The sequence below is a fragment of the Ranitomeya variabilis genome, chromosome 3 (genome assembly GCF_051348905.1).
Source record: "Ranitomeya variabilis isolate aRanVar5 chromosome 3, aRanVar5.hap1, whole genome shotgun sequence".
Taxonomy (NCBI): Eukaryota; Metazoa; Chordata; class Amphibia; order Anura; family Dendrobatidae; genus Ranitomeya; species Ranitomeya variabilis.
Window position 1 is genome coordinate 269,518,168 of NC_135234.1, and position 16,979 is coordinate 269,535,146.

Here is a 16,979-nt window from a genome sequence, read left to right on the forward strand (position 1 = left end):
ATTCCGATTTCACAAAAATATCGGAACTCGGTATCGGAATTCCAATACAGCAAATATCGGCCGATACCCGATACTTGCGGTATCGGAATGCTCAACACTATTCATTACCTTAATGAGCGGGGACACGTGATCACCTTGCCGCAGGAGTAGATGGAAGCCGGAAAGAGATGCTGCGAGGCACGCAGGGAAGGTAAGTACTATGTTTTTTTATGCTTTTCTCATGGGAAGCCAAACATACAAGGATGGGGATGAGGAACCACAAATACAAGGATGGGAGTAAGGAGCCATGCATACAAGGATGGGAATAGGGAGCCATGCATACAAGGATGGGAATAGGGAGCCATGCATACAAGGATGGGAACAAAGCCACGCAGACAAGGATGGGAATAAGGAGCCATGCATACAAGGATGGGAATAAGGAGCCATGCATACAAGGATGGGAATAAGGAGCCATGCATACAAGGATGGGAATAAGGAGCCATGCATACAAGGATGGGGATGAGGAACCATGCATACCAGAATAGGGATTAGGGGACAATGCATACCCAGCTTATGCTCGAGTCAAAAAGTTTTCCCAGTTTTTCGAGGCAAAATTAGGTGCCACGACTTATACTCGGATCGACTTATACATGAGTATATACGGTATCTCCTTTGTGAGTATTGGAACAATATAAAAAAGGTGAAAATGGTCCAGACAAAATTGTTGGCACCCTCAACTTAATCCAGAAATAAGAAGAAAACAGCCGCACAACTCGAATCCTCCGTGAAATAAAAAAACCCTTGTCCTTTATTTCATTTGCACAATTTGGGCAAGGTTATAAGGGAGAGACGTTAGCAGAACACGCAGAAAAAAAAAAAAAAAGAGGACTACGGCCGTTTTGCAAGCTTCAACGGGTCAACGATTTATACCGTGAAGGGTGTCGTTGCTTCAGAGACCATCATCTCCACCAGTAAGTCGATTTTTTGGCCTTTGTGCCATTCAATTTTTTCTTTGTGACCCTCAACTTAATATTTGGTACACACCTTTTGGAATAAATTACTGCAATCAATAGTTTCTTATACCCATCAACATGTTTCTCCGGGTCTCATATTTGGAACGTGCCTTCTCCCACCAGCAGTGTTAAGATCTCTCCACAGGTGTTCAATGAGATTTAGATCCAGACTCATTGCTGGCCACTTCGGAACTCTCCAGCCGCTATAGAGTTCTCAGACTAAGTGATGCCTTACACACAGTCAAGGCATCCAGTGCCAGAAGCAGCAATATGACCCTAAAACATCTTTGAACCTCCACCATATTTGACTCTATGTAAAGTGTTCTAAAATGATGTGCTTTACCAAAAAGTTCTATCTTGGTCTTATATTTCCACAAGATGCTTTCCTAGAAGGATTTTGGCTTACTCACGCTTTTCTATGTCTCTGTGTCAGCAATGGGGTCCTCCTGAGTCTACTGCCACAGCGTTTCAGTTAATTCAAATGTCGACGGATAGTTTGCATTGACACTGATGCACTCTGAGCCTGCATGACAGCTTGAATTTTTTTCGAACTTGACTGAGGCTGTTTATTAACCATCCGGACTATCCTGCATTGCAATCTTTCATCAATTTTACTCTGCCAACTATGTCCAGAGGCATTAGCTACAGTGCCATGGGATGTAAACTTCTAGATTATGTTATGCGCCATGGACAAAGAAATATAAAGATCCCTTGTAACCTTGAGATTGTTATTGTTCAACAATTTTAGTTCTCAAATCCTCAGACAGTTTTCAATGCTTAGTGTTGCACCACACAGACACACAATTCAAAGATTCAATCAACTTCTCCCCTCTTCATCTGGTTTCAGGTGTGATTTTTACATTGCCCACATCTGTCACAGGTGAGTTTGTATGAGCATCACATGCTTAAACAAAGTTGTTTAGCTACAATTTTGGAATGGTGCCAACAATTTTGTCCCGCCCATTTTGGGGTTTTGTGTGAAATGATGCCAATTTGCTTTGTTCTCAGTTTTTTGGTGATTTTCCAATATACACAAAGGAAATAAAAGTGTATAACAAAACATGTGTGATTTAAATCATTTTCTGGGAGTAATACTTTATTTTCTAGAACAAATTCAAAGGTGCCAGCACTTTTGGCCACAACTGTATTTACCTGGTCGGTATACTGCATGTACCTAGGTGAATGAACACCTCTTTCTGCTTTTAATTTGTAATGCTACAGATTTTAGCTTACAGAAAGAAATATGTGACCCACAGAGTAAGGAAGAACTTTGTCCAAGGTGTTGCTTGTATAAACCCTTTGACACAATATTAAATGTAAAGATAGTGGTGAGGTTTCTCCTCTACGCTATCTCATATGTCTGATACATTTTAAGAAATCACTATCTTACAGGATAAAAGAGCAATGGTTAACTCTTATCTCACCACATCAGCAGTGCCAAAAACATGGCAGTAATGGTGGCTGGTCTGCAGATCCTTTGTAATATAGGCAAAAGTACATAGGTCTTCTGGGTCCTGAGCTGCACAAGATATGTTCCGAATCTCATGTTCTGCAATTACATTCTAAATAAATTGGAAGACATGCAGGAATTAGTCAAAACGGGATAAGCGAGGTAGCACTTTCACTGGAAACTCAGTATATTACACTCAGTGTTCAAGAATTTAAAGGGGTACTCTCATCTCCAAGTTCCTAACTCAATATGCAGTAGGTATAATAATAATAATAATAGCAAATATTTTAAATTCCAAATGTAGTATAATTCTTCTGATTCGCTATGCCACTTACCATGTGCAGGGCATTGAAATAGCTTAGGTATCCATAGTTATGACCACTAGCAACTTACTGTCAGGGTATGAGTGGTCTCAACCATGGATATCTAAGCTACTGCATTGCGCTGCACATGGTGAGCGACATGGTGAATCAGAAGAACTATACTACAATTCTAATTGGAGGAGTTTGTTAATATTATTAGTATTACACCTACTAGATATTGCGATAGGATCTTGGAGATGAGAATACTCCTTTAAGTAAACTTACACCCTGCTCCTCCATCACTACAGCAAACTATTGTCTCTGCTATGGCATCATGAATGTGTCCTGAGCAGAAAACCAACAAATTAAACATATGACATGACCCCCACAGCGCACGCACATTCATGTGATCCGCAGCATTTAATGGTTAACAGGTTAAATTTGATTTGATATGCATTTATTAGATGCGCCAATTCTACTGCTTTGCCCGACTCTTCCCACTTGCCCTAATATTGTGGCAAGTGGGGTAATAGCTGTGGTATTGATGTCAGCTGTTTTATGGCCGTGACATCAAGCCCACAGGTTAGTAATTAAGAGGCGTCCATAAGATGCCCCCCATTACTAATCCTAGTAAGATTGTAATAAAGATACAGCCAGAATAAAGTCCTTTATTTGATATAAAATTCCCCACCCTTTTTCACCCATTTATTTAAAAAAAAATTTAAAAATAAAAAAGTAAAGTTGTACTCGCCTGTCTGACGAGAAGATAATCCACCGCCGGTCATAGGCAGGCAGCACTTCTCACGCTCTGCTCGGTGTGTTCCGGCTGGCGTGGAGAGCAGTCACATCACTGTTGTGACTGCTCTTCAATTCATCTAGATCATCATGGGACAGTATGGATTATTTTCTCATCGGACAGGTAAGGAATAAGGTGTTTCATTATTTTTTTTCTTTTACCGGGGACACAGGCATCGGTGGATTATCTTCTCGTCAGACAGGTGAGCATAACTTTGCTTTTTTATTTTTAATTTTTTAAAATAAAGGGGGTAAAAGAGGGTGAGGAGTTGAATTTCAAATGAAGGACTTTATTCTGGTTGTGACTCTTTTACAATCTTACTATGGAGTTAGTGAGAAGAGCTGAGCGAAACGCCAGTTTTGGTGCATCAAATAGATGCACCTCTTCTAGGACGGCTGCAGGCTGCTATTTTCAGGCTGGGGAGGGCCAATATCCATGGCTCCTTTCCAGTCTGAGAATAGCAGCCCCCAGTTGTCTGCTTTAGCTTGGCTGGTTTTGAAAAAATGGGGGATGGGACCCACACAGTTTTTTTTAAATTTATTTATTTGCATAAAAAAAAAAAAAAAATGATGTGAGGACCCTTCTATTTTTGATAACCAGCCAATATAAAACTGATAGCTCGGGGTTGCAGACCGCAGCTTCACCTGCACTGGCTATCAAAAAATAGAGGTGAACCAAAGTCATTTTTTTATTTATTTATTCCACAGATGAAGGCTGATGAATTCTCTCATCAGCCCTGCCTGCTTTCGCTGCTATCAGCGAGGGCAAGTGTAGGATGAAGAGAGTAGTACTTATCTGCTGATGCTTGTGACCGGCGGTAACCTTTCATCTGACAGCATTGGAATCGCAGAGCTGTGACCTGCGGTAACGATCTTACCGCCGATCAGAGCCAGCGTTTCACATGCTGTCAAGCACATGACAGATTGGTAAACAATGGATGCTTGGTCCCCCATTCATCTGACAGGAGTCTTAAGCCCCCGTCTCACTAAGTTTTGTGACGCAACAGTGACCTCCGTAGCGATCTCGCTATGTGTGACACGTAGCAGCGACCAGGCCTCTGCTGTGAGATCGCTGGTCGTGTCGGAATGGCCTGGACCTTTTTTTGATCGTTGAGGTCCCGCTGGGTAGCACACATCGCTGTGTTTGACACCTTAGCAACGACCTCGTTGACGACTCAGACACTGAATCGTCATAATAGCTCCCATGTGACATCGTTGTACAGGTCGCTACAGGTCGCTGGTGAGATGTCAAACAGTGAGATCGCAGCTGCGATCGTTGGAGATCTCACTGTTTGACATCTCACCAGCGACCACATAGCGACGCAGCAACGATCCCTGACAGGTCGTATCGTTGTCGGGATCGCTTTAGCGTCGCTAAGTGAGACAGGGCCTTAAGTCACTGGTGTCAACAAACGAGCAGTATTGTAAAAATAAGCAGAGTCACATGATGTGGGTGTCCTTGACGTGAGTGGAGTCTGAGATAGTGGATAGTGAGATATGGAAAAGAGGAAGGAAAGGGACCAAAGGACAGAGTGATGCACTAGACAGGGTTCCTGGGGACAGGATGCCTAGCAGTAAAGCCTCGAGTTTATAACTCAGAGATAATGAGCCAGGAAGGAATAGGAAACATAAGACAAAGAGTGCAACAAGCGGGAGTTCCAAGGCGTCAACAAGCAGAGAGGTTAGTTATCGGCCATAGTGGCAAACTAATTCCCCCAACAGGAAATAAGGATGCAGAACTGTGGTTTGAGAATAGAACTCTCATTTATTGGACTGTGGTACTGTGCTGGGTTGTGGTGAAGACAGAGGAACTTAAAAAAGAACCAAGTAAGCTAGGAAGAAGTAGAGAACTGTGTGAAGATGATCCTTATTGTAAAGGAAAGGTTCGTGAAGTTATGCACCCGCTAACTATTGTACATAGTTTCCACGAAAGTTAACCCTTTCGTGCAAGTCTGTTTTCACCTTTGTGACCAGGCCAATTGTTTCAATTCTGACCAGTGCCATTTTAATTTTATGAGGCAAAACTCTGGAACGCTTTAACAGATGCCAGTGATCAGGAGATTGTTTTTTTTTTGTACTTCATGATAGTGGTAAAATGTATTCAACATGACTTGTGTTTATTTCTAGAAGTAGCAGGAATATTTTCAAACTTTTAATTTTTATGCCCTTAAACCAGAGAGTCATGTGATACAAAATAGTTAACAATATTTACATCAGCACAATTTTTTAAACTATTTTTTTTCATTAGAAAGTTAGAAGGGTTAAAAGTTGATCAGCAATTTCTTCAACAACATTTATAAAACCAATTTGTTTTGGGACAATATCACATTTGAAGTGACTTTGGGGGACTTCTATAACAGAAAATATCCAAAAGTGACACTGTTGTAAAAACTCCACCCATCCAACTGCTCAAACCCCATTCAATAAGTTTATTAACCCTACAGGTGCTTCACAGGAACTAAAGGAATGTGGAAGAAAAAAATTAAAATTTTACTTTTTCCCCATACAAATGTTACTTTAGCCCTAAATTTTGTATTTTCACAAGGGTAACAGGAGAAAATGTGCCATAACATTTGTTGTGCACAGATATTAAGTATGTTGTGGAAAACTACTACTTGGGCGAACGGCTGGGATCGAATGGGAAGGAGCACCATTTGACTTTTGGAACTCAAAACTGGCTGGAATAGAGTGTGGACACCATGCCATGTTTGGAGAGCACCTGATGTGCCTAAACATTGGAAACCCCCCCAAGTGACCATTTTGGAAACAACACCCCTTGAGGAATCCCTCTGCTGGTGTGATGACCGTCTTGATACCGCAATAGCCTAACAAATTTTAAAATATTGGGACGTGAAAATGAAATGGGTTTTTTTTATGAAAAAGTTGACTTAGCCTCAAATGTCTCATTTCCACAAGGGTAAAAGGAGAAAATGGACCCCATAGTAGATTGTGCAATTTCTCCTGAGTACGCCAATACCCCATATGTTGTCGGAAACTACATTTCTGCCACAGTGCAAACCTCAGAAGAGAAGGAGTACCACATATTTTGCTGGAATGGTTTGTGGGTGACATGTCACATTTTTAGAGCCCTGGAGGTGCTGCAGCAGCAGAACTCCCCATAAGTGACCCCATTTTACAACCTACTCCCCTGAATGAATTCATCCAGTGGTGCAGTGAGCATACTGACACGACAGCAGTTTCATATAATTTTATACAGTTGAGTGGTGAAGAAAAAATAATTACATTTTTACCACTAAAATTTAGTTTTAACTCCAGATTTTACATGGAACGCTCTATTCAAATGTATGAACGAGCGAAAATGGTCAGTACACCCATACATGAATTCCAAGTGGGGTGTCGTTTGCAAAATGGGGTCACTTCAGGGGGCATTCTGCTGTTGTGACACTTTTCAATGATCCCATTTTTAAAATGACACCCCACTGGGAATTCATCTATGGGTGTAGTTACCATTTTCACTACATGGATGATTTCTAGAAACAAGTAGATATTTTAGAGCAAAAATTGCAACTATGCCATTGTAGTGCTCAAAATATTGTCCCCAGCTTGCGACTCTTGAGACATCTACCCCAGAAATTATTAAGTGAGCGCTACTCAAATGTGTCAGTCACTAAATAAACCATATGCTTGAATGACAAAATAAAATTAATTAATACAGTTTAAAAACGTGGTTCCATATGGAAGATTTTAATGCAGTCATAACACTGGTAATGATGGGCATTTTGAGCAATAACTGCAGGTATCATGCCTCCTTCCTCTTTTGGTACATACAAGACATCTTCTCTTAGGCTCTTTCTGGTTTCTGTTGCTGGAATGAGTGCAATAAAAGGCAGCTTAACCCTAGAACGCATACCCATAGAAATCTACACATTCACGCACCTGGGGCCTTTTAGGCCTGTTTACAATTATCATGGAATAACTCAAATAAAAATACTTTTCAAAGTTTATTGCAAAGTAAGGATGCATTCCCACTAGCGCAGGGGTCCGCCAGGACGGGATTCCGTAATGGATCTGACCTCCTGGTGACCCCAGCTAAGGCTGGCGGACGCATACCTGGGGCCTCGCAGGCCTGCCAGGTTACTTGTTTTCTATTTTCTGTGAAATTACTTTAGTTAGAATTTTGAAACTCTAGGTATTCCTCAGGTATATAGTTGTTAGTAATTTCCAGTTAGCCTTTTAGGCCTGTGTGCAAATAACACGGAATAACTCAAATAAAAATACTTTTCAAAATTTATTTTACAATTGCAAGGTAAGGATGCATTCCAACTAGCGCTGGGGTCCGCCAGGAGGGGATCCGTAATGGATCTGACCTCCTGGTTACTCCAGCTAAGGCTGGCAGGATCCCGCCATTCCGGCAGCCTTAGCTGGAGTTACCAGGAGGTCGGATCCATTATGGATCACCTTCTGGCGAACCCCAGCGCTACTGGGAACACAGCCTAAGATGTGCATATTTCAAAACATAATTACCGTATATACTCGAGTATAAGCCGACCCGAGTATAAGCCGACCCCCCTAATTTTGCCACAAAAAACTGGGAAAACTTATTGACTCGAGTATAAGCCTAGGGTGGAAAATGCAGCAGCTACCGGTGAATTACAAAAATAAAAATAGATGCTCCATACTGTTCATTATGGCCCCATAGCTGTGCCATATAGTGCTCTGCACCATTATTGCCCCATAGCTGTGCCATATAGTGCCCTGCACCGTTCATTATTGCCCCATAGCTGTGCCATATAGTGCTCTGCACCATTATTGTCCCATAGCTGTGCCATACAGTGCTCTGCACCATTATTGCCCCATAGCTGTGCCATATAGTGCTCTGCACCATTATTGCCCCATAGCTGTGCCATATAGTGCTCTGCACCATTATTGCCCCATAGCTGTGCCATATAGTGCTCTGCACCATTACTGCCCCATAGCTGTGCCATATAGTGCTCTGCACCATTACTGCCCCATAGCTGTGCCATATAGTGCTCTGCACCGTTGCCCCATAGCTGTGCCATATAGTGCTCTGCACCGTTGCCCCATAGCTGTGCCATACAGTGCTCTGCACCATTGCCCCATAGCTGTGCCATATAGTGCTCTGCACCATTGCCCCATAGCTGTGCCATACAGTGCTCTGCACCATTGCCCCATAGCTGTGCCATATAGTGCTCTGCACCATTGTCCCATAGCTGTGCCATACAGTGCTCTGCACCATTGCCCCATAGCTGTGCCATATAGTGCTCTGCACCGTTGCCCCATAGCTGTGCCATACAGTGCTCTGCACCATTGCCCCATAGCTGTGCCATATAGTGCTCTGCACCATTGCCCCATAGCTGTGCCATACAGTGCTCTGCACCATTGCCCCATAGCTGTGCCATATAGTGCTCTGCACCATTGTCCCATAGCTGTGCCATACAGTGCTCTGCACCATTGTCCCATAGCTGTGCCATACAGTGCTCTGCACCATTGCCCCATAGCTGTGCCATATAGTGCTCTGCACCATTATTGCCCCATAGCTGTGCCATATAGTGCTCTGCACCATTATTGCCCCATAGCTGTGCCATACAGTGCTCTGCACCATTATTGCCCCATAGCTGTGCCATACAGTGCTCTGCACCATTGCCCCATAGCTGTGCCATATAGTGCTCTGCACCATTATTGCCCCATAGCTGTGCCATACAGTGCTCTGCACCATTGCCCCATAGCTGTGCCATATAGTGCTCTGCACCATTACTGCCCCATAGCTCTGCCATATAGTGCTCTGCACCGTCCATTATTGCCCCATAGCTGTGCTGCTGCTGCAATAAAAATAATAAAACACATACTCACCTCTCTTGCAGCTCCTCGGCGCCATCTTCCCGGCGTCTCTCCGCACTGACTGACCAGGCAGAGGGCGGCGCGCACACTATATGCGTCATCGCGCCCTCTGACCTGCACAGTCAGTGAGGAGAGACGCCGGGAAGATGGAGACAGCGCCCGGCGTGTGGAACGAGGACCGGTGAATATGCGATACTTACCTGCTCCCGGCGTCCCGCTCCTTCCCCCGGACAGCTGGTCTTCGGTGCCGCAGCCTCTTCCTCTATCAGCGGTCACCGGCACCGCTTCATTAGAGAAATGAATAGGCGGCTCCGCCCCTATGGGAGGTGGAGCAGCCTATTCATTTCTCTAATGAGCGGTCCCACGTGACCGCTCAGGGGAAGAGGCTGCTGCACCCGGAGACCGTGGGACGGGCAGGGGGAGCGCCAGGATCGCCGGGACTAGGTGAGTATGCCTCAGCGCCCTCTCCCCCTCACCCGCCGACCCTGCCACAGACCGTGACTCGAGTATAAGCCGAGGGGGCACTTTCAGCCCAAAAATTTGGGCTGAAAATCTCGGCTTATACTCGAGTATATACGGTATGTGCATAAAACAACAAAAAAGTAAGTAAACGGGCACGCCAAATATAGGCATTCTATATGCAATTTTTTTATGAAAACATTTTTTGGTTGTAGCAAACTTGGTGCAGGAATTTTTATTTGTAACTTTACATATTCCCCCGACAATTCTCGCATATTTTTTCGGCTGAATGTTCCTTGCATACATTTTGTCCGCAACTAGAACAGAAATGCTCCAATTTTCTTTCCTTCTTTGCCGGACAAATATAGCAGCGCTTTCTTTTTTTTTCTCTTTGCTCTGGATGTTCCAGAAAGCGTATTCCACATCGGATCATTGCCTCAGTAATTTGCCTTGATAAGCATATCATGCTGCTTCTCTCCATCATAGTAGGCATCAAAAGTTCATAACAAAGTTCTGTCAAAAATTGGACTAGAATCTGGATTAGTTTGACAATAAACAATGTAGCTATTGAGGGCTGACACATCAAGGATATTGGAAAAAAGGGCAACAGGCCAACGTTTAGTCTGCCTTTTGCACGAATACTCTCCAATCATTTCGTCCATCTTGTCGACACCTCCTTTTGTCTTATTATAATGCAGTATGATTTCAGGTTTTTCTTTCCTGTCATTGGTGTCAATACTTCCATCATGATGCATTGTACTCAGTAATATCACGGATTTTTCTTTCTTGGCTTTATAAGACACCATTGTTGCTTGATTGCAGAAACCGAATACACTCTCGTAGATTGTTCGCTGTGCATTGTGCTTCATGATTGGAGGAATTTCGCGGCGGTTTGGCCTCATAGTACCAACAAGTGTAAGTTGCTTTTGAAGCAAAAACTTGGCCATTTCAAAATTGGTAAAGTAATTATCCATTGTAATATTCTTTCCTGAATTGAAAATTGGTAGAGCAAGTGTTTTTACTATGTCGGAACATAGGTCTTTCTGGACTGGAGCATCAGCTTCTTTGCCACAGTAAATCAGACCATTCATCCCATAATAGCTTGCTGAATCGCACATCCAGAAAATTTTTATGCCATACTTAGCTGGCTTACTGGGCATATAGTGAATGAATTTGCAACGTCCCCTAAAGGCAAGAAGTTGCTCGTCCACTGTCACATTATCACTGGAATGGTAAAACTTTGTACAGTTTTTGATAAAAAGATTCCAGATATAGCTAATAGGGGCTAATTTATCGGTTGCCAACCTCACAGGGCGAGTTCTCTTTTCATCAAAACGAAGGCATCTCTGAATACCCTCAAATCTATTGATGGACATAGTAGCTTTGTAGTGTGGATCTGCAAATGGGTTCTGAAATAACTCTCTGATTGGAACATCGTATGATTTTGTCGACCCTGCCAGAAGAGTAAGGCCAATATAAGCATATAGTTCCTCTTTAGTTATATTTTTCCATGTTTTTTTTCTTCCTGACGCGATACATTTTTCTTCTACGTTAGTACACAAAACTACCTCATCTGCAATATCATCCGAAACAAATTTACAGAAAACATCTCTTTTGGACATGAATTGGGGAATTCCGACAGCTCCATGTATTGTTGTCATGCAGAATCCACACTCTTCCCAGCAATAGCAGAGTCATAAAAGTTCTTCCCCAGCAACAATGCAGACAAAAAGACTGAGTATCCCATGTAAACCCAGTACAGGCCTAAAAGGCCCCAGGTGCGTGAATATGGGGTAGTCCCAAAAAAAGGTTGTTATACTGAAATGTCTGTAACATAAAAATATATGAATAACTGGAAATTACTAACAACTATATACCTGAGGATTACCTAGATTTTCAAAATTCTAACTAAAGTACTTTTACAGAAAATAGAAAACAAGTAACCTGGCAGGCCTGCGAGGCCCCAGGTATGCGTTCTAGGGTTAATGAGTTTTTTGACATCTTCAGATTCAAATGGATGAGTGGGGACATTTGCAAAAACAAGATTTTCAATTACCTTTTCCTGATAATCAAGGAAAATATCTGAACTTCCAGCTTTTTTGCATAACACAAAAGAATTACTGTATATACTCGTGTATAAGCAGAGTTTTCAGCACTTTTTTTCTGCTGAAAAGGCCCCCAATGGCTTATACACAAGTCATTGTCCCAGTTTATGTCAAAAGAGGAGGAGCAGCGGAGCAGCTGGTCACAGGAGGCAGGACCCAACGGCTGCGGCTAAAGCCTGTGCCCGCTGCTAAAAATAAATGAATATTCACTGCACTGGCAATGAATATTAATTTCTCTTATAGTGCACGCAAAGTTACAGCTGCAGGCCTCTAACGGGTGCCCGCTCATTAAGGTAATGAATATTCACCTCTTTCCACTCCCATAGAGTAGAGAGAGGTGAACAAGAATGACAGGGGACATGTGATCGTCCAGCAGGAAAAGCTGCTGGAAGACTGAACGAAATGCTGCGAGGGTGCGCAGGGAAGGTAAGTAGGATGTTTATTTATTTTTTAATGCTTTTCTCATGGGCGGCCATACATACAAGGATGGGGATGAGAAACTATGCATACAAGGATGGGAATAATGAGCTACGCATACAAGGATGGGAATAAAGAGTCACGCATACAAGGACGGGAATAAAGAGCCACGCATACAAGGATGGGAGTAAGGAGCCACGCATACAAGGATGGGGATAAGGAGCCACACATACAAGGATGGGGGTAAGGAGCAATGCATAATAGAATAGGGATTGGGGGAGAATGCATATATGGGCTTATACTCGAGTCGATAAGTTTTCCCAGTTTTTTGAGGGAAAATTGATGTCTCGGCTTATACTTGGGTCGACTTATAAACAAGTAAATACAGTATATGTGGCCACCTTATTACTTTATATAAAGGTAAAAATAGCTCAATATTTTTTATAAATAGGCAAAACATATAAAAAATTTTACAATTTGCAAGCTTTGAATGATTATTCCTTCAATCCTGATAGTCATACCACACAAAAACATGAATAACATTTCCCTCATGCCTGCTTTAATTCAGCACCATTTCTAAAATGTTATTTCATTTTGTCAGCATTTTAAGATGTTTAAAAATGTAGCAGCAATTCATTTTTTCATGGAAATTTACAAAATGTATTTTTTTTAGGGACCTAGCCAGGTTTGAAGTGACTTTGGGGGTCCTGTATATTGGAAAACTCCCAAAAGTGATACCATTTTAAAAACAGCACCCCGACATACTGAAAACTGCAGTCAGGTAGTTTATTTACACTTCAGGTGATTTTCTGTAAAGTGGCATGATAGGAATGAAAAAGTGTAGTTTACCACCTAAAAGTCGCTAACTTTTGAACAGGTCACTGTAGCCAGCAGACTCTAAGGTCACTATTTGGCCATGAACTGCCATGATAAATATCAGGACCACACGATCACGATCTCAGGGTGCCAATGGGAATAAAGAGGAAGCCCAACCATTTATATTATATAGTCATTATTGACAGCAGCATCAAAGGGGTTAAACAGATATGGACGGTGCCAACACTGATCGTGGCTGATGCAGTAAGTTTCAGCTATAGTGTACAGTCGAGAGCTGCTGGATTGTCACCTGTATGGGGGTGCTATTTTCTTATATCTCAGGTCAGTAAAAAGACGTATTGGCGGTCATTAAGGAATTAAAATAGTTTTGGTTCCTTCAATTTCCAAGGAGCCTAAAGGCTACCCCATTGCTCCCACGGAAATCCTGAGCACATACTTTGTTGTTTAACCCCTTAGTGACGGAGCCAAATTTTTGAAATATGACCAGTGTCACTTTATGTTGTAATAGCTCTGAAATGTTTCAAGAAACCCCAGTGATTTTGAGATTGTTTTTTCATGACACATTATGCATAGTGCGGGGCTGGGATTCACAAGCTGGGTGGCCACACAGGCGCAGTCTGCGAGACTGTATCGGAGGTCAAACGGGCAGCGCTCACTGCGCCTGCCCCAGGCAGAACAAAACAGTGCAGGCGCCGGATTTGATTTGAAAACAGCGCAGAGGGGGCCGCGCCCGGCGCCGAAGAAGCCTTCAGTGACGGCAGTGTGGCGTGTGCAGCAGGGGGGTTAAGACCTGCCTCCAGGGCTAAAGACAGGTATTTTTGCGAAATTATAAAACGCTTTATTTCTGCTTTGACTGCACCAATAACTAAAAGAGCCACCTTGTCAGAATGCAGCATTACTGCTGCACAAGGTGGCTCTTTTAGTTTCTAACGGCTGGAGGGGGTGACAGAGTCCCTTTAAAACATCTATTTATTTCTTCATATTAAAACAGGTAACGAAAAGGTCAAGCAGTTTGGATACACTCATGATTAAATAAAAAACAAAAACTCCATGATAAAGATCTGTTCAACATGTTGGTTTCTATGCCTTTTTTAAAATCATGAGTGTATCCAAACTACCTGACCTTTTTGTTACCTGTTTTTAATAGGAAGAAATAAATACCGTATATACTCGAGTATAAGCCGAGATTTTCAGCCCACTTTTTTGGGCTGAAATTGTCCCTCTTGGCTTATACTCGAGTCATAACCAGGGGTCGGCAGGGGAGGGGGGAGCGGGGGCTGTCTAATAATACTCACCTGCTCCTGGCGCGGTCCCCGCAGGTCCCTGCTTCCCGGCGCTGCAGTTTCTTCCTGTAGTGAGCGGACACATGGTACCACTCATTACAGTAATGAATATGCGGCTCTACCTCCCATAGGGGTGGAGCTGCATATTCATTACTGTAATGAGCGGTAACGGTGACCACTCACTACAGGAAGAAAATGCGGCGCCGGGGAACAGACGTGAAGGGACCTCGCCGGGAGCAGGTGAGTATGACGGGGGCAGTGCGCGATATTCACCTGGTCCTCGTTCCACCGTCGGCGCCACTGTCTCTTCCGCAGTGACGCTCAGGTCAGAGGGCGCGGTGACGCGATTAGTGCGCGCCGCCCTCTTCCTGAACGTCGGTGCAGAGGATGGGAAGACACAGCGGCGATCAGCGGTGGAACGGGGAGCAGGTGACTATAGCAAGTGCCAGGGGCCGGAGAGGTATGTAATTTTTTTATTTTTTTAATCGCAGCAACAGCATATGGGGCAAATATCTGTATGGAGCATCTTATGTGGCCATGTGCAGCATGATATGGGGGCAAATATCTGTATGGGGCATCTTATGTGGCCATGTGCAGCATGATATGGGGGCAAATATCTGTATGGGGCATGTGCAGCATTATATAAGGCCATGTGCAGCATGATATGGGGCAAATATCTGTATGGGGCCATGTGCAGCATTATATGGGGCCATGTGCAGCATGATATGGGGGCAAATATTTGTATGGAGCATCTTATGGGGCCATAATCCACATATGTGGGGCATTATATGGGGAAATGTCTGTATGGAGCATCTTATGGGGTCATAATCAGCATTTGAGCAGAATTATATGGGGCATATTTTAATATGGAGCATCTTATGGGCCCATCATAAACTGTATGGAGCATTATATGGGGCTCCTGATTCAATACGGATATTCAAAAACACTTAAACTACTGATGTCTCAATTAATTTTACTTTTATTGGTATCTTTTTATTTTTGAAATTTACCAGTAGCTGCTGCATTTTCCACCCTAGGCTTATACTCGAGTCATTAAGTTTTCCCAGTTTTTTTGTGGCAAAATTAGGGGGGTCGGCTTATACTCGGGTCGGCTTATACTCGAGTATATACGGTAGATGTTTTAAGACACCTTGGATTTCCTGGGATCATTCGTCCAAAGAGGCGCTGGATGTTAACTATTTGATACTTTGTTGTCCAGATTTCCCTAGGAGTTAGGAATTTTAGTTTAAACAATTCCTTGAAGTGATGTTTTTCTACATATTTGACACTTTTATATCTGTTATTTGTCAGATGTCAATGTATGCTTCTCCTCCCTTCCTGTTTTTATCTTCCCTCTTCACATTTTCAGACCTTTTGATCCTATATGACTTATGAAGAATAAATCATCCAGGGGACAGGTCTTTCTCCTTTTTTTCACCATCTCATAGTACCCACACACATATAGATTACTTTTTCGGGAACACCCCTATGCTTCGCATACTGGCATATGTGGGAACATGGTCAGACCATGCCCCAATAGAAATTTCACTGAAGAGCTCCTCACTGTATACCACTGGAGACTTAATGAGACGTTATTGAAAAAGCCTCATCTCAGAGAGGAGCTTCACCCTCACTTAAAAGAATACTTTGAACTTTAACCCTTAAACAACTTCTAGACGTTAGGGCTCAGATAAAAAACTTAGCTTTGAAACAAGTGGACAAGCTTCTTCTCTATACTCGACAAAGCCAATAAACCCCACACTTTATTTGCTAAACAACTTAGAGATCATGCAAAACAGACTACCCCTCATGCCTTGCGTAATAAAAATAATCAATTTCCACATAACCTTAAAGAAATTGCAGACCTTTTTCATGACTATTTCTCACAACTTTACTAGCTCCCTTCTACTTTCCCATCTAACCCACTAAGGCTACTTTCACACTAGCGTTGTGCGCTGCACTTCGCTATGCGACGTTGCGGCGCACCGACGCTAGCTGTGGAAGCGCCGCACAACGGGGGCAGCGGATGCTGTTTTTCAACGCATCCGCTGCCCCATTGTGAGGAGCGGGGAGGCGGGGGCGGAGGTCCAGCCGCGCATGCACGGTCGGAAAAGACGCACCAAAAAACGTTACAAAGCGTCGCACTGCGTCGTTAATAAAAGTCTATGGAGAAAAAACGCATCCTGCAAGCACTTTTGCAGGATGCGTTTTTTCTCCAAAACGACGCATAGCGATGTGCAGTGCACGACGCTAGTGTGAAAGTAGCCTAACCAGAAGTAATCTTGTAGGTTCTTTCTTGGACCCTTGTCAATTACACTCTCTTTCCTCAGAAGCAATAGCATCATTAAATAATGTAATTACTGAAGAGGAAATTAAGGATGTAATCCATAACCTTCCAAATGGGAACACCCCGGGACCTGATGGTCTGTCCTAATTATACCACAAGACCTTCCAGGATGAACTTCTCCCAATATTAATTCCGCTTTTCAATTCTTTTCTAAAGGGAGCCCCGATCCCCG

General features: G+C 43.1%; 1 protein-coding gene across 4 annotated transcripts in view; it reads right to left on the reverse strand.

Annotated features, from left to right (window-relative positions):
• The window catches only part of ANKS1A (ankyrin repeat and sterile alpha motif domain containing 1A), a 390,648-nt gene that overhangs the window by 31,995 nt on the left and 341,674 nt on the right, over positions 1–16,979 (reverse strand). For all 4 annotated transcript variants that reach the window (XM_077295484.1, XM_077295481.1, XM_077295483.1 and 1 more), the window contains one exon: positions 2,417–2,554. In XM_077295484.1, coding sequence (XP_077151599.1) covers positions 2,417–2,554 — 138 coding nt within the window. The remainder of the gene's footprint in view (positions 1–2,416; positions 2,555–16,979) is intronic.